This window comes from Prorops nasuta, unplaced genomic scaffold, assembly GCF_024137725.1.
Source record: "Prorops nasuta isolate Cenicafe-Biocafe unplaced genomic scaffold, Cenicafe_Pnas_1.2 PNAS00025, whole genome shotgun sequence".
In the NCBI taxonomy this organism is placed as follows: Eukaryota; Metazoa; Arthropoda; class Insecta; order Hymenoptera; family Bethylidae; genus Prorops; species Prorops nasuta.
The window spans coordinates 1,742,857-1,765,271 of NW_027116822.1; the positions used below are offsets into that span (position 1 = coordinate 1,742,857).

At 34.1% G+C, this 22,415-nt stretch overlaps 2 protein-coding genes across 6 annotated transcripts in view; one reads left to right on the forward strand and one right to left on the reverse strand.

Annotated features, from left to right (window-relative positions):
- Positions 1–4,390, forward strand: part of LOC136781992 (adhesion G protein-coupled receptor E3-like) — a 59,577-nt gene extending 55,187 nt beyond the window's left edge. Inside the window, exons 5-8 of the mRNA XM_066741069.1 lie at positions 809–910; positions 986–1,172; positions 2,733–2,816; positions 2,888–4,390. Of these exons, the coding sequence (XP_066597166.1) occupies positions 809–910; positions 986–1,172; positions 2,733–2,816; positions 2,888–2,944 (430 nt within the window). The 3' untranslated portion in view covers positions 2,945–4,390. The remainder of the gene's footprint in view (positions 1–808; positions 911–985; positions 1,173–2,732; positions 2,817–2,887) is intronic.
- Positions 4,391–12,517: 8,127 nt separating this feature from the next.
- Positions 12,518–22,415, reverse strand: part of chb (chromosome bows) — a 29,708-nt gene continuing 19,810 nt past the window's right edge. Inside the window, exons 6-27 of one of the 5 annotated variants that reach the window (XM_066741146.1) lie at positions 21,021–21,052; positions 20,853–20,937; positions 20,271–20,354; positions 19,853–20,010; positions 19,550–19,786; positions 19,211–19,464; positions 18,935–19,119; positions 18,464–18,589; positions 17,663–17,776; positions 17,476–17,571; positions 17,209–17,389; positions 16,902–17,127; positions 16,460–16,525; positions 15,804–16,135; positions 15,423–15,726; positions 15,165–15,337; positions 14,891–15,029; positions 14,683–14,809; positions 14,209–14,356; positions 13,918–14,125; positions 13,636–13,842; positions 12,518–13,544 (exon numbers count right to left, since the gene is read on the reverse strand). In XM_066741146.1, coding sequence (XP_066597243.1) covers positions 13,362–13,544; positions 13,636–13,842; positions 13,918–14,125; positions 14,209–14,356; positions 14,683–14,809; positions 14,891–15,029; positions 15,165–15,337; positions 15,423–15,726; positions 15,804–16,135; positions 16,460–16,525; positions 16,902–17,127; positions 17,209–17,389; positions 17,476–17,571; positions 17,663–17,776; positions 18,464–18,589; positions 18,935–19,119; positions 19,211–19,464; positions 19,550–19,786; positions 19,853–20,010; positions 20,271–20,354; positions 20,853–20,937; positions 21,021–21,052 — 3,665 coding nt within the window. In that variant the 3' untranslated portion in view covers positions 12,518–13,361. Of the gene's footprint in view, positions 13,545–13,635; positions 13,843–13,917; positions 14,126–14,208; positions 14,372–14,679; positions 14,810–14,890; positions 15,030–15,164; positions 15,338–15,422; positions 15,727–15,803; positions 16,136–16,459; positions 16,526–16,901; positions 17,128–17,208; positions 17,390–17,475; positions 17,572–17,662; positions 17,777–18,463; positions 18,590–18,934; positions 19,120–19,210; positions 19,465–19,549; positions 19,787–19,852; positions 20,011–20,270; positions 20,355–20,852; positions 20,938–21,020; positions 21,053–22,415 lie in introns of all 5 variants that reach the window. The other 4 variants (XM_066741145.1, XM_066741147.1, XM_066741149.1 and 1 more) reach the window with 4 other exon arrangements.

Below are 22,415 nucleotides of genomic sequence, written 5' to 3' on the forward strand. Positions count from 1 at the left end.
CTATATAAAGAGCATCCGTTTGATAAAAACTATTTTTTATCGGAGAGCAAGTTCCTGGCTATTTTTATGAAGCGATCGAGTGGGTACGGGAGAGGGTCGTTGAATTCCGTTATTTTCTCGGCTCTCGGGAAATAGGAAGTGCGCGGAGGCGATAAGACTCTGGGCGACCTTCCACCGCGAAGTAACCGACGACAACGCGGTTCCTTTTCCACGCTCCAACTCCTCGAAAAATTGGATCCTCCGGACGAAAGAATACTATCTGCACGGTGGGGAAGAAAAACTGCAGGACTGATATATAAAAAAAAATCAGTCCACTCTTTACATACAAAATTACTCCCCGAGACAAAAACCAACATCCCCCTTTGGTATTACAAGCCCTGCGAAAATACATCCAAGAGAACCGCGAAGATCCAATTTTCATTAAGAAACCTAAACTTTCCTTGCAAATATTTTCCCTCGAAAGTAAGTTTTTGTTTGTCTCGGCTAAAGTTTAGCGACGAATACTGGCTAAAGGTGCTGGTTCGATTTCCATTAAGAACTTTCCACTATGTTTTTCGCACTCGAACATTTTCCAGTAAAATATCGCTAAAAGTACGCTGGGAAAACAACGCTAAATCATGATTTCTGAAACTTTCCCTCGTCGCATTAGATTTCTGCTGGAATCAAGTTGGGAATGCTGAAGAGTTTGCGAAAACCTTGCAACCTTTTAATCGACTATAATTTACTTTTATATATATATATATATACAGTTTATGAAAATGGAGTTAAAGTGGAAATAGAGGATTTTTTATCACTGTTAATTTTTCAGGTTTCTTGGAACTGGAGCAACGGTCTATGCTTATGGTATACCGATAGTTCAGCTACTTTTGATCGCTGGATATTATTTGATAAAGGCAGCCATAGTATCGAGGTAAAAGTAAAGAAAAAATGTTGACAATTTTTATTTTTATCACAATTATTTATTTCTTTATTTTTATCCTTTTAGATACACCTGCAGCATGCAGCTGGAGGTTAAACAGCGTGAGAAAATGAAGAGGAGACGCTCGTTGCAGTTGATGCTTTTCCTCAAGGTCAGCCTGATCGTTGGTCTCGTAGCAGGATGCGGGGTAGCCTCGAGAATCTGGAAATTGCCCTTCTTGTGGGCTGTTTTTTGCACTGGCCACTCCCTCCAGGTATACGAGAACTCTGAATGGGAAAAAAGGGTCTCGGTGGGAATCTAACAGCTGAAGTCAATGGCTGAATTATGCGTTAATTTATCGTGATGAAATCCTGGGAGGTTATAGAAAAATAACATTTATTTGAGATTTTTTTTCTTGGATCGTTTATGCTCGTACAAGGTGTTTGCTTAAATTTTTGTTTACTTCGAACGAAATTCTTTTGCGGTTTTCTTACGTTGCTTTTAATTATTAAACAATTAAAAATTTATATATAATTATGTTTGCTTAGAAATTTTTTCTCTTAATTTTTAATACGGATTAATTAATGTTAAAATAATATATAATACAAGGCAGTTAAATTTAATTTTGTTTCTAAAATCATCCCTGCTCTATAAAAATTTATCAGCTTATGGTTCGAGTTAACTGGACACCTTGTATACAAGTTTCTTCGCAATTTTGCAATTTCATGGTGCAAAGCCAGGGCAGAGATATTTCAAGCAGATATACCAGCCATCCTCGGGCGAGATGGAACAAGTTGCCTGTTCCCCCCCCCCCCCCCCCCCCCCCAAGTGATCCTTCGTTCAAGGACACGTTCGATCACCTCCTTTATCGCGAGCCACAATTTTACTACCTTTTCATCCCTCGTCCGTAGCACACAAATACCCTCTTTTCAGTCAAGCAATTTTTACCCCAGTAACATTTCATTTCGCAAATACGACTCTTTCACTTTTACTCAGCAACCGAACGCGAAACTCTCCAAAAGCATCTTACATTTCGAAATAAAACAGTGCATCGTCTCTCCTTCTGTATTCCCTAGCTAGTCCGTAAAATTTTTCATATTTTCAATTTTTTCTGATTTTACTTAAAAATTTGCTAAATCGACCACGAGAGAATCACTGTGTGTTCTCCTCTTAATTATCGGTGGGATTTAATAGGATAAAAAAATTACTCTCTATTTTATTATTATTATTATATTTTGGAAATTTATACAATTGGTGAATGGAGAAACGGAGATGTTGAAATTCAATCCGATGAAATGCATCCTGTTTGGCAGCCATTGTGTTTTTAGCATGAATTCGCGCGTATCCCGTTTGGAATTCAGGGTCCCAGTTGACAATGGAAAGTTCTTTCTGGTCCATGGCGAGACTGCGAGCGGGGAAGAAGTCCGTGAAGATTCTTTGCCGGAGCTTTTGTGGCTCCGAACTTTATAATCCGTGACGCGGCGCGGATCGAACTGCGAATAGCTTCGGGACGTCTACCACTCTCGATCAATGGGCGGAACTTTCGAGTGGTTTTACCACTTTCCAGAAGCAACCGATCCTTCCAATGACTCGATATCTTCATTTCCATTAAAATCGCTTCTCCTTCGGAGACTGTAATTTTTTTATAAACAAAAACAATCGTGTAAAATTTAATTTGTAATCAAATACTGTTATTATTGTAAATTTACATAACAAAAAAATTTAATAATCATGAACACAAAGTTGTTGTAATATAAAATAATAATCGTGAATACGAATTTGACGCGAGGTGAAATATATAAATTTATCTACAATGTACATAACTGATTTTCAGGGTCTAGCAGTGGCTCTCTCAGTTGCGTGTAACTGCAGAGTGCTGAAGGTTTATGCCAGGAAATCCCACAAACCTAAATATCAGGTAATTTTCACTATTTATCTTGGATAAAGAAAAAGTCTGAAACTACTGTTTGTCCACACGTATACACACAGATCGCCAGGTCGAACAGTAGTATGCAGCTGCTTGGACCACCGCCAGACTCCGTGTAAGCCGATCGAAAAGCTTCCAGGAGATATCCAACAACGGCTAATCCCAGCATGGAACGAATCATTTTCCAACAACTCACTATTTTTACAACACCCACTCGACGAAAATTTCTCTATATATAGATATATATATATATATATATACCAAACAACTAGTCCTGATTCCATACAAAAAACTACATCCAAATTTTCCTCTCCACTTTTCATGATACTTCCTATAGAAAAAACTGTACTTGAAAATTTAAGTAAAAAAAAAGAAAATTGTTTATTTAAAAAATGACCGAATTTTGCCACGATCAAAATAAATTTCTACATCGCTTTGTGAGAAAATAATGTAACATATATCTAAATTATGTAAATATTTATTTTCTTTTGGCAAAGTGTGCTATATATATATATATATATATATATATTACATCAACATATCAAAGTTCAAATGAAAACGCAGGAAAGCTGGTAAGAGTCGCTGGAAAATTATACATTTTTATTGTTTAATTTTTCAACAAACATATCGTTATACCGTGTAAAATATTTTGGAAAAAATTGCTGAGCCGCAGTAGAGAACTTGTTACATACATATCTACATATACAGTAAAGCTTGAGTAGTACCACTGAAAATTGGCTTGGGTGACGAAAGTGAGAAACGTTAATATTGCTGCGAGGGTTACGTTGCTAATTTCTGGTAGAAGAGCGGAGTTCGCGAACGATTAATCATTTCCGTTGATGGGAACAGGCTACGGTTGTTTGTTCCATTAATTAATTAATTGCGGTGGGAAATTCCGGCCGAGCGTATTCGGAATTGTTTGCGAATCGAATTACAAATGGAAACTGCACGTAATAGCTTTCAAGGGGTGCAAGTTTCACGTTTTCCATAACAATAATGCGAATAATAGCGAATATGCAGTGCAGATGTCTCGAAACTCCAAGAAGCAATTTTTACTCGTGAAATTTATTGATAAAAAATGATGGAATTAAGGCACGAATCAAAATAATAATAATAATGTAAAAATTGGCGAACATAACGCGAATAATAGCGGATATCAGTGCGAATGTCGCGAAACTCCAAGATGCAATTTTTGCTGGTAAAGTTGAATGACAAAAAAAGATGAGATTAAGGAACGAATAAAAACAATAATAACGAAGTTAAAAATGACGAATACACCAATAATCAACGTGCTCGAATCACGCTCGGTCCTCAACGTAGTATATCGTGCGAATTTTGCGGCTCAGTTGGAATATCGATTGGTCGTTGCGATGTCGAACTTGTGGCCGGCATTCCTGCGTGATGCAATTAACACGTGGTAATGACAGTGCGCGCGATATCACATTATTGCACATTATTATCGGGGTATGCCTCTCTTATCCACACTTGTACACCTACCAACGCAAAACTTGTATTTATCACCAGCGATCTGTAATCGAATATATAATAAATATTTTGAAATCTTGCTCGAGATATTTTTTGTCTATTTTTGTGTTTCCAGTGAAAATCAGGTAAGTTTGGGAAAATCGATGCTGTCATTTTGTGGGAAATGAGTGGGTGATACATTGGCTGGCTCTTGTTACTCTTGTACTACTTATTGAAATCTTGCTGTAGTCGTTTCTTGTCTATTTTTGTATTTTCAGTGGAAAGCAGGTAAACTTGGGAAAAATGATGCTGTAATTTTGTGGGAAATGAGTGGGTGATACACCGGCTGACTCTTTTTACTCTTATACTACTTACTTCCTATATAAAGCATCAACTACAAAGTGGATCAATTTGGCTCGTGCCACTTTTTATACCAGCTACAAAATAGTGACCATTGAATAAAATATATCGAAAACATTTAGCTTTGTATTCTTTAAATAAATTAAGCCAATAAAAATAAGTCTTCAGGTTGAATCCCCAGACATATAACAAATTAGCAAGACCCAGCTGTATTGTGCTTAGTTTCGAATCAAGCTTTTATTATCAGCATGTTACGGAGTGTCTATGGAATATCATCCAATCTTGATAACGTGATGAAATTACGCTGCATCGTTCAGTTACAAATTTGTTGATCAACACTTAAAGAGACATACAAAAAAAATAAAATTATAATTACACAATAAGTAAAACAAGCAGTTTCTAATTAAATTCGCTCCTTAAAAAGAACTATCGAATGAACGATAAAACAAAACATTAATAATTTAAATATTAAAAATTATATATGAGACTACAATTAAAAATTCTCAATAACTATATCCATTCCCATATACATAAATTAAAAAACATATACTGATGAAAAACCTTGCTATAATATTACATAAAAAAAAAAGTGGGGGTGGTGGGGGGTTGTGGTAATAAACTGAGAGACTCGTTTAACGGGCTTTTAAACGAGGCGACTATCCGTGTTATCTCGCTTCATTCTCTGACCATTCTGACGTTTAATTATCGGAAGCAGCCCCGGAACGATAACGGGGTGAATCCAACGAAGCGCGCACATTTCGCTAATCTTCTTTGTTGCACCTGCCGCTCCTACCAACAACAGCTTATATACCATAGTATCGTGTAAAATTCACCTTCCACGATATAACGAATATTTACACAATTTATCTCGTTACTTGGCTTCGTCGTGAACAACAACCAAGGCAAATACCTGCTAATTTCCATTACTCTTGTATAAGTGTATCTATGTGTGTGTAATATCAGGTACAATTCGATTAATACACGAGTGTATTTCAATCAGTACTAATTATTGTTTAATCGACTCGAATGGGAGACGACCCAACGATGTGGTATGAAATTTCAATTTTTGATTAATTATAAATTTATTAGAATCTCAGCAATTGGAGAATGCGCGGATACGCTTTGACTCGTAGCAAAGATTAACGAGTGTAATTAGTGGTACTAATTATCTTTGAGCAGACTGAGAGGAGATGGAAGATAAGGGACACACTGTGTGTGGATAGAAATATGGAACTGGGTAAATGATAGGATATATATATATATATGGGTTGAAAAGGGAGAGGGGGAGGGGGGTGAGGGGAGTGATAAGAGGGTCAAGGGTTTCTTGCGCATAATTTATGTACGCTCGCGCCTTTCTTCATCGTGATTCAGTTCTACGCGCTTAATAAAAGCAAAATGGATCCTTTATTATCATTTCATTCTCAGTAGTATTGCACGAGGCTTGAACTATTTCCGATTACACGTTTCGTTGTTTGCAACTTTTTTTTAGTGATGAGAGGTATGCGGGTTTTTTTTTATAAATTGCTGCAAATGAGTCGGGTAATTAAGAAATATTTCGTTAATCGAGTTAGTAATTGAGGGTGGGGTGTGAATATTTTTTGAACATAACTTTTATGTACTCTTGAGATTTTTTTATCGTCATTTAATTGTACAGTTTTAATAAAAGTAAAATGGAAACTTTGAACTATGTGTTTGATTGGTTTTTTTCTTTTTTTAATTGGTAATTCCTTATTTAAATCGAATGACGAAGATGAGGGCTTTTCACAGCTTGGTGCAAATGACTCGGGTAATTAAGAGATTTTTCGTAAATCGAGCGAGTAATTGGTTGCGCATGAGTTTTCTTGCGATAGGCCATTGAATTAGTGGCCAGATACCAGGGTGGAGAAAGGGGGAGCTTGGGCAGGTTTAATGATCCAGAGAACATTATCAGGATTAGAAGCCATTGTCGTAAATACTTTTTAATGCTGTGTACTTTGTATATACAGGGTGTACATTTTAAAAATTGTAGAAAAAAACTGTGAATATAAAATAATAAATTTTTTTGTAAACAAAAATAATCTCTTTCCTTTTTTTTAATTTAACTACCTATTTTTATTGAATATCCTCATAGTTTATTTCAACAGCTTTGGAAAACATTATATATTAACTGATAATTCCCTCCAGTTGTTTACTATATATCTACATATAAATAAAAACAAATTTTCACGCAATTTTTATTTTCCATCTTAATGGTCAAATAAAAATATCCATTGTTTATACGTAAATCACTATTTATTATTTTTCAAAGATACCCGAGGAATCCCGTTGAATTTTAATCCGAACACCTTGTATGAAATTCACAGACGTTTAACAGTTTATTTTTTATTAAATACCAAAGATAATTTAACAAAGTTAAATTAAAGTAAATTGCATCTGAAAGGAAGCATTTTTATTGCTAGGCTGCAAGAATTAGCATATTGTACAAGGATCTTTTAACTGGACACGTGGATATCGTTTGCATATATTTAGACTAGCATTAACATAGTATTAGCCTTCTAGTGTATATGTATAGCATGACTGTCAAGACTCGCAAGTTTAATAAATCTTCCCAACTTCTAGCAACTCCTTAATGGAGTTCTGTGCTATACACACCGAATTACAAATTGCATAAATAAATTTCCCTCATAGATTCATTAGCAACGATATCATTGGAAACTTAACGAAGCTTAACTCGAAGAATTTTTATGATCAAAGGGAAAACTGGTCGAATCCAGTGGATCAAAATCCATTATGAATTGGTCAATTTATCTCGAATGCTAAATTGATCAATGTTATGTTTTAGTTATTTTTACAACTGCATAAATAAGTTTGCATGAAACACTGATAACAATTTTACAACTCATTAACAGTTATCCCTTATAATATAACAAAAAATAAATTTATTGTAATAAAAAAATATTAAGGAGAATTACATATTTTTCTTGGTACAAATTCATTAACTATCAACCTAAATTCAACGAAGCTTAATTCGAGAAATTTCTATGATTAAAGAGAGAACTGGTGCAATCGAGTGGATCAAAATCCATTATGAATCAGTCGATTTATCTCGAATACTGGATTAATCGGTCGTGTATGTTTTTCTTGGGAACGAAACTGATAGATTTGGGGTTTTAGCGCTATCGATTTCAGAATGCTAAATGATTAATGATCGGTAAAGTGCAATCGAATAGAGAAAAGCGAAGGATGATTGCTAGTGCTCGGCTGATTCGGTTTTGCGGTCAGTGGACAAATTCGTGTTAAAGTTTCACGGTTGGTTTCAGCATTCCGCTTCAAGTCCGCTATCAAGTGCTTTAACTGCCAAGTTTCTTGTATATATATATATAGTAAATTCAGTGTATTAGTAGTATAGCTCAGTTTACGTGCCAGCCATCACCACTTGCTTGCTGTTACATATGTAATGCGAGCACTGTTTTTTAACAAAATACATTTTTCAGTCATGCTGTTTATATATATATATATATATATATATACAAGGTCCAGTAGATAAAATAAAGATACCAATTTTTTACACGACTCTTCTTTTTGAAACGTTTTCCAACTTGCACTAAAAAATGTTTTATGCTACAAAATATCTTCTCGGTTACGAAAGTCAAAAGAATTTTATGCCAGTGGTTTGGGTCGTTTTTTATCTGGCGAACCTTGTACATATAAATTTATCGATATAGATACTTTATAATAATAGGTTCCTAGTAGTATAGGTCAGTATATGTACCCACGAACCAACCATTACTACTTAAAGTCGATTACCTATATATAATATGGATCATTTTTTTATATTTCCCTAACAGACGGTTCATGCACTTGCTTATGTGTATACATAATATGTTCTTCGACGTAGATATACTTCCTATATTCAGTATGCTGGTAAAATAGCTCAGTTTGCAACTGTAGGTCAAGCATCACACTTGCATTATATTTCCTCTGCAATGCGAATATCTTTTTTCACCAAAATAATTTTGCTCACATTTTCCTGCTGGTGTGGTCTATCTACCTGGATCTATATATATATATAACAAGTTCTGCGACATAAGTACTTTACAATATTAAAGTGCTTTAACTACCCCAAGTTTCTCGTATAGTCAGCATGCTCCAGTAGTATAGCCCAGTTTGCAACCGCCAACCACTACCACCATCCACACCCTATTCCTTCTCTAATGCGACTACTTTTTTCAACCAAAATACATTTTTCTCACATTTTACAACCAGACAGTTTATATACTTTGCTTCTGCATACATATATATAGGGTTTTCGACATGGGTACTTTACAATATTAAACTGCTTTACTCCAGTTTAAATTCTGAACGTTGCCTACCCCCCCCCCCCCCTCCCCTAATGCATATGCTTTCGACAAAAATATAAAAGTTTCCCTTCTCCACTTTTTCCACTGCAGCAACTAAATCCAACTCTCGTTTCCTAAGAATTAATTTTATATTTAAAGCATAAAAACTATTTCTATGATTTTGGTCAAAGAACCTTGCTTCAAAGAAACCTACAAAAATTTCCTTATTATCGTTCTTTCGCTTTTTCAAACGATTATCCGTATATAAAAGCACGAGGAAAAGCATTTGGATCGAAAAGTCAATCAATTTACAAAGTTTCACATTTACGCAGCTTCTATATTAGTCAGATCGAGCGTGTGCACGCGTTGAAAATATTTTACTTCGCAGACTATATTTTATTTGTGAATGGTGTTACGCTTGGCTCGATATACGTGTAATTGCATTTTTGTGTATTGGCAGAGAGCTATCGAACAGAAAATGGATTCGCTACGAGCTTTTTCACTTGATTTTAACTGACAAGCCGTAATTCGAGTTTCACATTTCGTTGAAAAGCTTGAATTCCTTACGCTCGAAAGCAAAATCGCCCACATTGAAAGCCACTATTTAACCGGTCCAGCATTTTAATTCACCAACGATTGATTATTCACGAAAATTTAGTTTAATTAACGTTCCACCGAGTAAACAATTAATATTACGCGTCGTACAGGGAATGACGTTGAAATAATAATTTCTCGAGTAAAAACGAGCACGCAGCAGCAGAGTCAGTGATTAGAACGTTGAAGCCTTGGAAACAGTGAAAATTGAAATCGAGGTTAATTTACGAGTCTCATAGTGGAATCGATATAAAATCACGCCGAATTTTCCTTTAAGAGGATGTTGGAGGGTGATAAATGCTTTAAAAGTGGGATATTAAAAGTATGAGGAATCCTATGACAGTGCTGGAAAATTGGTACAGTGTGAAGTCAGCTGATTGATTTATTATTTTGTTAAATTCTTTTGGCTAGTAGTAACAGTCAATAATAATTCGTTCAACAGAAAAGATGAGAATTTTCCTGTCACTGTATAAATAATTTCTGAATTTTCGAGTGGAGTACTGCAAGAATATTTTTGTGGATTAAATTTGGAGAATTTTATAATCGAATATTGACTGGTTGAAATATTTTATAGATGATTTTATAAATAATAAAATTTAATGAATTAATTTAGAAAAAAAATTATGTGAATCTTGATCTAATGCTATATTTTTCACATTCTGCACACGAAGAAATCAAGAAAAGAAGGCTTTTCTTATTTCCTATCACGATTTACAATCCATGTAGTTTTCTAGTGAGAATTGCAAGTCTACTTTATCGAGACGAATCAATTTAAATGTGACGAGCATAATAATAACTTCGTCACGTGTTTTTATGAAATCGTGACAGAAATCTTATTGCTACTTTCGTGCAAAATAAATTAACCTTACTGCAAAAACTTGATATTAAATAAGAATATATATTATATTAAATTTTATCATATATTTACCTTTTCTCTTTTCTTAAGCTTAGCTGAATTCTCCTCATTTCTCAGTGTATACTCCTCTTAGAAATAAACTGTGAAATTATTTTAATAGAAGTTGTTTTTATTATTAATATCACGTTGTCTTTTATTCAATATTTCTTAAGAAAGATACATCATTTTGGAGAGGTTTCCTTATAGCTTTTTGCACAAGTTTTTAGCAATACAAGACTTAGCTTAATTAAAGAAACGAAGAAACGTTTAGAAATACGGTATATGCTCGTCTATAAGAGTAGGAAAACTTTGAATACTATTTTCGTAATACAATTAATAATGTGTTCACTCCTTTCGAATGATAAAAATAATGTCAATTGAATGGCGTATGGATAATTAAAGTGAATTTGAATCAGATATGACAATGGCACGAAGCTTAACCCATCACGTTAGCTTTTTACTATGTTAGATATTAATTAAACAGTTTGCAACGAGACGAGCACAGCTATGATTAGTATTATTATCTCGTACAGAATGCTTTTGCTAAACATAACAGGCACCACTGCCACCAAATCCATTTCGCATTTTAATCATTATTAAATTAAATTCGTATAATGAATTTTATTTTACCTAGCATACACTTTGTCACAAAAAGAAAACGAAATCTTTAACTATTATTTTGTCCATTTATAATAGATTTTTCATCTTAATATGAGATTCATTCCTTTTTGTTTTCTTTCTTTTCAACAATTATACAATAAACCCTCCAAATTCTTGTATATAGGTCTTCAACTTCAACGAAGAATAAAAAAAACACTAATAAATTGTTATATTAGAATTATAGTATATATAACCGAGTTACTTTCAAGTATTTTTACTCGACGTCTCCCTCATTACACGATTCAATTTTTTCTCTCGAGAGAAATGTATGTGGTTTACGAAAAATTGAATGATGCAATTAGAACTGTTTTACAGAATTGGCAACAATGAGTACTATTTCCCACCCGTATTTCTCTCATTCGTTCTCTCATTCTCTCGCTTTTATCAGAAATAAATCTCCACATTTGTGCCTATACGTCATTGTGCCTCTCCCTTGAAATCTCTGACTAGCGCATGGACATCAAACAAATAACTTAACATTGATTATTAAAATTGAAAATTATACAGTTTCAACTTAAGCTAAGATAGATTTACCGATATCCTAAAAATATAATTATTATGCAATGTTCATTTCTAATATTAATATTAAACAAGGTGAATAACAGTTTTGATATTAATATGTAAAATCAACTTTTTTATCAAAAAATTAGTTAAAGCATTATTCAAGCTGTACAACCTTAAAATAGTATAAGACACAGTATTTCCTTAAACTTTGCAAACTGTCATAAATAATTTGATGAACTAGCCAATAAGAAGGGCAACCTTCGTGGCAAATTAATATTCAATACTGTAATTAACAGGCATAACAGAGATAATTGAGAATCAAATGCTTCCTTTTAGAAGTAATTTAATCGACGCAACAAATCCCTCAATTCTAATTCAACAAGCACAAGCAGAGAATTACGACAATTGCTGCATTGATCATTGAAAAGAAAATTCGTTAGGTATTTAGTAGACTTGCCCACTTTCTGTTTCCATTATGTGCGATCAATATTCACTCACACAAACTTCATGAAAACTCGTACAATCAAACCTAGTACGCGGAATATGGTCTAACCATATTACCACGTAATAGCATAATCCTTTAATAAATAGGAATAATTAAAATAACTAAATATAATATCATAAATACTAAATTTTATTTTTACTAACGTAGATTTATAATTCTCGTTATTTTAAAAATATCTTTACTCTTATCTCATTTCAATTGTTTGATTTGCTTTTAAATGAAAATAAGCCTAACATTTCTCTTTTTATTTTGGCATCAACAATCCATGGGATTTTAAGTGTTAAGGATCTTAAAATGTTCATTTTGTAGTGTTTTCACAGTACTCCAGCGTCAGTTTTTCATTTACAAGTTACGTATTTTATTTTTCCAAATTAATTGAACAGAGAATAACTTTATAAGCATTAAAAAATTCCATTTTTATTCAATTTCTCAAGAGTCGGTATATGTACAAGCCTCTAGTTACGATTGTGTAGATCAATACGAAAAACTTACACGAAGATCATTCTTCCATAATTATGATCCATCAATATTAGCATGAATTCACTGATATTCTTAGCCAAAATGACTGGTCTGCTCTCATACATCAGTCTAATCTGTCTTCTAGACGTGGATAAACTTCGAGAATCTCTTATTTACAAGTCAACTGATGTAAGGATGAAAATCGGCTGCCAAAAACTACACGGAGATCTCCTCGTTGTAAATTCGCATAATAGTATTATCGGGCTACAAGCACGCGTGCTCTTAAAACGTCATCCGAGGATGATGGAGAACGATTGAGCGCTAATATTGCGATAGAATTGGCTAATTTTTCAAGTCCTTCCAATGAAAAAGTGGCTTCTATAATTAGTTTTGAACACGAACAAGACTGTCTCGAATACATTTTAATAAAAATCATTCTCATCAGGTTTCTTACATTCCAAGTTCTCGGGTCCTTCCAAAATCGTCATGATTTAGTTATGTACAGAACATTATTCAGTAAACTATGGTATTGAAAATGGCTTCAGCGTTATGAACGCAAGTGATAAAACAACGTACACCTCGACGTATTATATTAATACGATTGCTCGATGAATGGAAATTCATGCAAACGTTTGGGTCTCTTCAAAACAGCGTTAGTTCGATTTGCTAAGCAAACGAACCAACATCTTGTGACGCCTCGCGCGAGCAAGTCGTGCAAATCTCTTCAATATCGCGATCCTCATTGCCGCAGGATTTGCGGTTAGTTAGAACTCATGTTATTGTTGCCCACCTTCTCGGTTATGTTGCTTACGTTGTATGTAAATGTACAGTAACTTCAGTTTGCTCGCATGCAGTGCCTTCAAATGCGGCTTCAGCACCTCTTCACCGACTGCAGAGTGTATCGCGACCATGCAAAATACTGCACTTTTGCGTACTGTGCTTTCATTATCATCATAGCACTAAAAATGAAAAATAGGTAAGTATATTAAATTGAACAAAAGAACAGCTGTTTATCTCATAGATAATAGATATTCTTAAACTTAATTTTACCTTGATAAGGCCTGGCATTAATTTCGATAAATGAGGCTCGACTGCTTCACGACCCCAATGCATCACAACCTTATTCAACATTTTTATAGCAGCCATATTAGCAGGGTATGGTTCAGTAGTTATTATTGTAGAAACTAAATGAATAATTTGATCTGGTTGCAAAACCGTGGCTATAGCTTCTGCGCATTTTTCTGCACCATAAGGATACTATAAAATGAAGCCGATAATTAGTATTTTAGTTTCTAGTTCAGACGGTATAAGTTAATAAATAATTATTCTTACCGCAGATTTGCCACTACCCAATGATTCAGACTTTGGTTCATCGCACTTGTACGCATTAATAACTTTTAAGACTAATAACTCTGGATAAGCAGCAAAATTCTCTGCCAGTTGTGGACATTGAAGTATAGAATATAAAGTTTCCAGTACAGCATCTTTTGGAGTATTTCTGCCTTCTGTCAAGCAGTCTAAAAGAGTTTTGAGCACTTTTCTAAAATACAAGAGAAGAATTGGTTAGTTAATAGAAAAAATATTTTCTTTTTTAGTAATGGCAGAAAAGGCTGGAAGACTTGCTTGAAATTCTTTTTAATGTACTGAGGATCGCCGTCACGTACGTAAAGTTGAAAATCTTTTAACGATATCGCTTTTTCAGACAGACTTGAGCTTGAAGACTGCATAACTTGGATCATATTTTCAAGAGCTTCTGGTCTACCCATTGGATCTGATATTGGTAATTCTGCAACGTGATTGAAACTAATTCTCATCAAAGATTAACCGATTGTACAGTTTATGGACTGAAGTAATATTCGAGAAGGAAAAAGAAATATAAAGTTCATACTAGTAAAATAAAAAAGTTAATAGTAAATATAAATCGCACACATGCTAAAAGGCATATCGATATAAGTCACTCTATACAAATGTATTTTGTAAAAATCTCCACTTTTGGTTTCTTAAACCAGTGAACAGGCGGTAGGCGCGAGGCGTCGATGCACGCGCCATGTAATGTAATTCTCACAAATTCCTTTAGATATGGATATAATACATTACCGAGAGCTTTAAATCCATTATTTTCTTGTGGTAATATAAGATCTCCAGCAATGGTATCACTCGAACCATTCATTGTAATTACTGATCTTCCACGTTGCGTTGGAGAGGAAACGGAAGACGACCTTCCCTGAATGAGCAAAATAAAATCATACTTGAAAATCTCTGACCCAAGAACGCATTTATAAAATAGTATAAAAATTATAATTACCGAGTTTGATAAAGTAACAGCTTCTAATCTTTCTTCGACATCAGCCATATTACTGATTCCACTATCTTTACTCGTGGTTCCTCGCTCAAGTCGTTCAAAACCATAATTTTGTATCTCTGCTGTTGTACGCCGTAAAGATCTATCAAAATATCCCAAAAATTAAAACTCTTAAAAATACCATGAATATTGCCTAGCTATATTTCACGATGAATGTTACTTGTTTTTTATTGACTTGAAACGAGTTATCTTAAAGAAGAAGAGCTAATAAATTTACTTGTAAACATCTTCCAAAGATTCATCTCCTCCATCAATTTCCGATTTTATTTCATTTTTGATTCTAATCCTTGCTGGAGACTGTTGCGATCTTGGAGGTGGTGTTCCAGGAGACGACGGATTACTCCCTGATGATTTTCTTAAATAATTTTGCAATAGAGGTGCTACTCTTTCCTAAATACAGAATTAATTATTTGGTATTAATAAAGAGTATTCGTTGGGGCAGTTTCGATGATAAAGAAACTTTAATTTACTTTACCTGATAAGAAGCAGGTAGTGCTGTTAAGATCATAGTAACTTGCGCTGGATTTAAATTATATAATGCAATAACAGCATTCTGAGCCTGCCTTCTGACGTCTTGGCTCTTTACGTCAGTAGTCCAATCGAGTAGTTTGGTAAATGCATTGCCAGCTGAATTATTGAGTACAGAAGGATCCGCAGTCTCAGCTATTTGAATAATGAAATTAAGTGCTGCTAATTTTACGCGAGTATTTGGTGTCTGACGTGGATCTGTCACGAATTGCATTACAACTGGTAGAAGCTGAGCACCTGAGAAGCTTTCCCTGTAGCAACAAAAGAATTAGTATACAAAATGGAAAAAAAACAATAAAAATGAAAACAAAAAATTAAGATAAAGTACCTGACAATATCCAAAGTTTTGTAAACTTTTGTTTGAATAGAACCAAGTAAATCCGTGCCGAGTTTATTTAACAACTTTGCACACAAAACGTATAACCAATCGCCTAAATCTTCGTTGTGCGTGGTAATGAGCTCGCTCAAAGTATCCAAAAACAAACTGAATACTTTTGTATGAGAGTCCATAAACATTTTTATAAATATATCTGTCACCGTTCGAAGTTCACTCGCTGATAAAGTATTTCCATTGGCGAGGAAATATTGAAGTCCCATAAGACCATCCTTTCGCTCTGCCCAGTGTTTATGAGCACAGTTGTCAATGATTTCCTTAATATCCTACAAAAGAAAGCTCTTATATTATTTTTGACAACGTTTATTCTCAACAATACAATAAACACAAGAAACTTAATTAGATTATTTAATAAAAACAACACGAATATAAAAATCATTAAAGCCCATATGAGTTATATTAGTCAATGAAAAAAACTGCGATATTATTATGGATTAATTATAAATTAAAAAGTGCAAAATATACAGAGCATGATACAAGTGGTGCAAGTTAAATCAAGATTGCCAGTTAAATTAAAAATAACAAATTACGAGTGCGAGCAGAAAAATGGTTATTCCAGAATAAATAAAAACAAGGGGAACGGAACAAACCTTAGGTACTGGCTGATCCCACATTTCTCGATACAGTCTCTGATGGGAGCCACTCCATGAGTATGACTATCGGATGAACAATGAAGAAAATCGCGTTAATACAAAGCGAAAAAACAAGCGCCAACAGTGTCATAGAAAATTTGAATTAATTTAGCTGAATGACTGTACAATGATTCTTTTTATACAAAGCATACCCTAGTGCCAAAGAAACTTCTATAGTCTTAACATTACATTCAAAGGAGCTTTCCTTTCTTACATTAAATAATTTAAGGCTCCAAAAAACAGAATGTTACAATACATTTACCCATAGAAACCGAAACAGACAGTTTAATACTAAATGAACGAATGATGTAGCGTTATAATAATATAATGTGGATAAATTGTTCTCGTATATAAAACAAATTAAGAATACTTGACGAATCGAATGACTGAACGAACGTACATCACTTGAACGTCGATAGCCATCGATACTACGATCAGAGGCGACGCTGCTAGTTTCACTGTCATCGCTGTGGTCTCCTTTTCCTCGAGGCGTTCTTGTATAATTGTCAATACTGTCGTACGGTAAAGCATCTGCTAAAGCGGATTCTGCTTCGCGCGACTGCTGCAATATCTTTTGCGCCATTACAGGCCTAGCTGATGGTCTCTCAGCAGAAGTAATCCTACTTCTGTCAAACAGAATATTAATTAGTTTTACATCGCTTGATCTTCGCAAAATGGAATGGTAAATAACGCATGAGATTATTCACCGTAATTTACTGGAAAATCCTCTATCGATTCCATATCTTTGTGGACTAGGTTCTCGGCTATTGCTCGTGCTTGGTACACCATGTCCCGATAATCTTCTAGGCCTTCCACTGATTAAATCACCTTCACGTTGGTACGTAACGTAATTTAATCTGGACGACGGTGAACCTGATCTGCTGTTTGCTGTAAAAATATATATAATTATTATCATTGTTGCTCTTATAGAAAATAAAACAAAAAATAAGTTTCATTTATATTAAAATACTCACGTTGGGATTGAGAAGTACCAGACACACGCGTCCTTGTTCTCGCAACTCTTTCTGGGCTGGCAAGAGCTGCAGTGTCCGGTGACTTGTTCGGTCGAGCTAAAACAAATGGGAATTTTTAATGTGTGGCTTGATAGACTTTTTTCTATTAAGTTTAGTAATGACTTTTAGTATCAGTTAAGTAACTTACGCAAGGCTGCTGCCTTTTGTCTATTCATGGTAGCGAACATAATTCTCACTTTGGCCCTTTGAGCAGCCTTCAAATCTATAGCGCTGGTTGATCTCACGCTAGGCGTAACGCGATCTGTAGAAAAGTTAAAATTATAATTTTGGTTGCTTGAGTCAATTTTTGTTAAGCTAATCCCACCATTTTAATGTGCAAATGAGTATAAATGTGTTTGTGAGAAGTAAAAATTAATCGTGCTCATCAGGCTAAAATGGTTAATTTTATATATAAGCATGTAAAAGTTTATATTTAAAGAAAAATTAGAGTTAATCAGTTTGTCGCGCTTTGAATATTTTAATTTTGCATTGGTACATGCTAATATATATGTATATATAGATATGTATGGCGTTTCACAGCAAAGGTTGGACCAAAATAAATGCTCCTCCTAGGATACCTTTTACCAAAGATGAAAGTAATATGTTAACTTAATTGAATTGTACAAAGACACCAGGAAGCTAAAAAAGATGAGGATTAATTTAAAATAACCAAGTGCTTCAATTTTATCATTGTACGGGTGCTAGGTAAATTAATACCAGATGTACAATATTTAAACTTCGAATGCCCAATAGATATACATCTATACTTCATAATTAACATATTGTCTGTACGCTAATTATGGATAATTTTTTTATCATTCAATTGAACAAACATTGGAGAAAATAAATATTTAAAATATCTATAGGAGCAATGCATTATGAATTTGAAGATTTTCTCAGGGACATTCGAAAATTGTTATACTTGATAAATTTATAGTGGAAGAATTACAGTGGTTATCAGTTGGTCTTTGCAGAATTGGGATACCAGACTGACGGTATGATCGAGGTAAGGACGGAGTGCGTCTGAGTGGGCCATGCAGCGGGCCCGGGATCTGATGTAAGTTTTCCGTACTGCCTTCACACGTTTAATCAAAAAAGAAGTCGCAAAGCAGCATGAAAAAAGACATGGACAAATAATTTCCTGTCACATGAAAAACCTTTAACATTCTATTTAGATAGTACATGAAGCCATCGTAATTTTAATCAAGCTCAGAGCATTTACCATGATACTTAAAAATATCACTGTATCTGACTATCTGAGCGCGTCTATCAACGAAATTGATAAACTCTAAACCTTGATACAAATGTTTCAAATATATTTTAAACACTGGATACAGATTTTAATATTTAAATTATGCCTCTTGTAACTATATTGTTTTTGTTTTCTTATTTAAAATAAAATCTGAACAAAAGGTCGCACCTGCTGCACTCATAGCTGGCCTGGCTGATCTAGGACTGATACTCGTTGATCTTGCTACTGCATTCAGATTATTCGTACTACCGCTATTGCTGAGCGACATTAAGGAACGTTTGTAATGTGCGTCTAAGCTGTTCAGAACGATTTCTGCCTGTTCTGGAAAATGTTCTTTAAATGCCCAATATGATCTGCAAAAAAAGGATTTGTCAAGTGATGAACAAAAATTGTTCAATTATATATTTCCAATAATATATCTATCATTTATAAAAAATTCCTCACTTTCTAGCAAAGGCTCTTGCTTCAGGATCTGAATCTGCGATTCCCTTCTTCATCGCATCTTGTAAGATCCCTATGTGTTTTTGTAAAACTGGCGTGGACCAAGTCTGTAATATTAACGCTAAAAGTTCACAGCTGGCACGCCTAATATCTTTGCTCTTATGGTTCAACGTCGTCGTTATGATAGGCACGAAACGATGGTTATGTGTGTTTTTAAGGATAAACCGTACAGCTACTGCTCCTGCTGATGCTACCACCTGTGTAATATGATTAAATTATTATTAATAATAATCGAGATCAATTTTATACAAAAATAAATAATACAACAAAATCAAATAAAACCTTTGCACTGTTCTGTATTAAATTTAACAAAGTATTTAATACAGCTTCGCCGAAACCATCAAAACCACGTTTCAGCTGTTGACTTAGATAGGCCAAAGTGATACAAGCTTCTCGAACAACTTGCGATCTGAGATCCTGGCAGGCTGCATCGAAGGGTCGATAAAGTGTTTTTAAGCATTCTGTAAAGTTTGGATGACTGGGTCCTCCTGCGATAATTATAGCCCGCAATTTTTTTATCTGTAAAGTGAAATGAAACGTTTTACTGCTAGGCTCCAAAGCACCAAGAATATTAAAAATACTTACACTATCTGTTTTTTGTTTCCAGTCTTTCGAGGCATCTCCTACTGTATCCTTGATGAGCTTCATCTGGTCTTCCAAATCCTTGGATGAATATATCTGGGCATTGGGAACGTCTTCAAAGGCTGACATAAAGGTTTCTTCATCCACTGCACCAGCTGGCCCTGCCAAAAATTAATATTATTAATTCTATGTACTAAAATTTAAAAAATGTTCAGGCTTTTGTCTTAAAATGTTGGAAAATAATTAAATCTGATTACATTAAAGTTAAATTCAGTAATTCCCAAAGTGAAATATGATAGTTAAATATGAAATTAAGTGCACAAAGATAAACTGGACTGACGTGAATACAGAGATGAATATTAGTGCGTTAAGAGGGATGATAAAATGTGATAAAAAATGAATGATTGTTATGTATAGGTACCTGTTGCTGATTTTACTGACTGAGCTCTTTTAACGGACGTCGACCTTGGGATTGTACTGCTGCCTGTATGACTTGATTGCAGACCTTTCATGCAAGCGAATTGTTAACACCCTCTCTCGTCATCAAAAAATCAACGTAAAATTGATAACATTTTTTTTTTGACGAGCTCTCATTGCAAGAGGACCAATAAACATTAAGCATTAAGCATGATTGCAGTTATATTGATACTATACACATGCGTTATTTGCAATGCGTGAAATTAAAATGATATACAGTACTGTGTAGCATACATCAAAGGCTAAAATATAAATCTTTGAAAAATCTGTACAAAATTATTATACTTTAGCCATTTGCAGTTGAAGTATAATAAATGATCAAGTTACATGAAAATTAAACTAAGATTCGAACGGTAAGTAATTTAATGTTTAATTAAGGAATAATTATACAATTTATAAATCAATAATTCTAATGGTCATATTGAATGATTTCCAAATAATTACACTACTAAAAAATTTGTAAACTGGACATTGAAAAATATGCCATAAAAAATTGTAAAGTCCTATACAAAATTATTATAAATACCTTGTGCACTAGTAGGAGTTTTGGATGGTCCAAATTGTGTTCTCTTTATAGACGGAGTCATTCTCTTCACGGGAGCTGACTTTATCTAAAAAAAAATAAGAGATCATTATAAATTTATACTCTGAGTTGGAAATTAAATTTTCTGATAAAAATGTTTAAAATACTAACAGCTCTATCCGTCTCGTCATTGTCTCTCCCACCTGAAACAAAATAAACAATTTTATATTACTGATTACTTTTTTTTAAGCTAGACATTAAAAAATAAAATATTAAAATTATTTATTTGCATAAAATTTTAATTGCTTCTCATAGTCGATTAAACTGAGCTTATGAGCTACCTAATTGGGATTGTAGCCAAGGTGGTTTATGAATATCACACTGGCAACCTCGTGATCTGGCACCAGGATGTTTAACAATATTATCCCATTGCAAAATCCATTTGCAGCTTTCATCCCACAGTGCTTTATCGATGCTGGGATATTTCTTCAAACCTCGATGTAAGCATCGATGCCCATTTTGGACAACAATGCCCATATCATCAACCATCATTTTTATAGAGTATTAATATTACTCTTTCGGTTCTCAGTCTTTGATTATTTTAACTAAAATATTGAAATGATAAAAAACAAGTTGAATCTCATTGTCCCGTTTCTATCATTGAAGAATCAAGATTGAATTAAAGAGAAGTATGATTGAACCAGTGGTAAATTCAAGTAGAAATTTTTTGGTTACTCCCATTAAAATCAATATAATTCTCAAAAAAAAATCATCAGTTTCCTGTTTCCAACGTTAGAAAATATCCTGTTTGCACCATCGTTACAAAGAATGAATTAAACAGAAGCATGAATGAGCCAAGGACGAATGCAGTAACAACTATCTCAGTGGAGTCACGTTAATCTTAGGAAACCTAGCGTGATAATTGTTGGATTTGCAAATGTTGCACGGAGTAGAAAGTGTAAAAAGTCGAATCGCAGTGAAATCGGAAAATATTGGCGCGAGGAGCAGCAGCTGACGAGCGTGCATGGCGTGGAGTGAAAGTCAACATTGTTTTTCGCAGGGGTTGGCCCATTTACTCGATCAATCGCGATCTCTCAATCCGCGCCTCAAATTGATCCACGAATTTCTCGAGGGACCGAGCTCCTTAATTAAAACGTCGTCGAGTCCTCTTGAAATTCTATCAACGGTCGTTACGAGGCTCCACTGGGAGAAACGCTCGATCATCTTGAATAAAAAGAAAAAAAAGGTCTCTGCCTGCATACACCCCCTTATTTGGCTACGACTCTCCACTTCTCTGACTCTTCTTACCAAAATCGTGTCACGAATAAACTTAAGTTTCTCCGTTTAACGCTCCCACCAAATTTTTTATATATAACAATACATATGCTAAACTGATTGATTTTATTTTTGCAAAAATTGTGAAAAAAGTAATTAGAGGTTTGGTGGAGAATTTCTGGAAGATAAGAGTGAGAGAATATGAGAAGTTCAAAGCATTTTTTTTTTTATTTTATCGAGTGAATAATTTTTGTATGCAAATTTTATTATTTATTTATAAAATTCTATTTT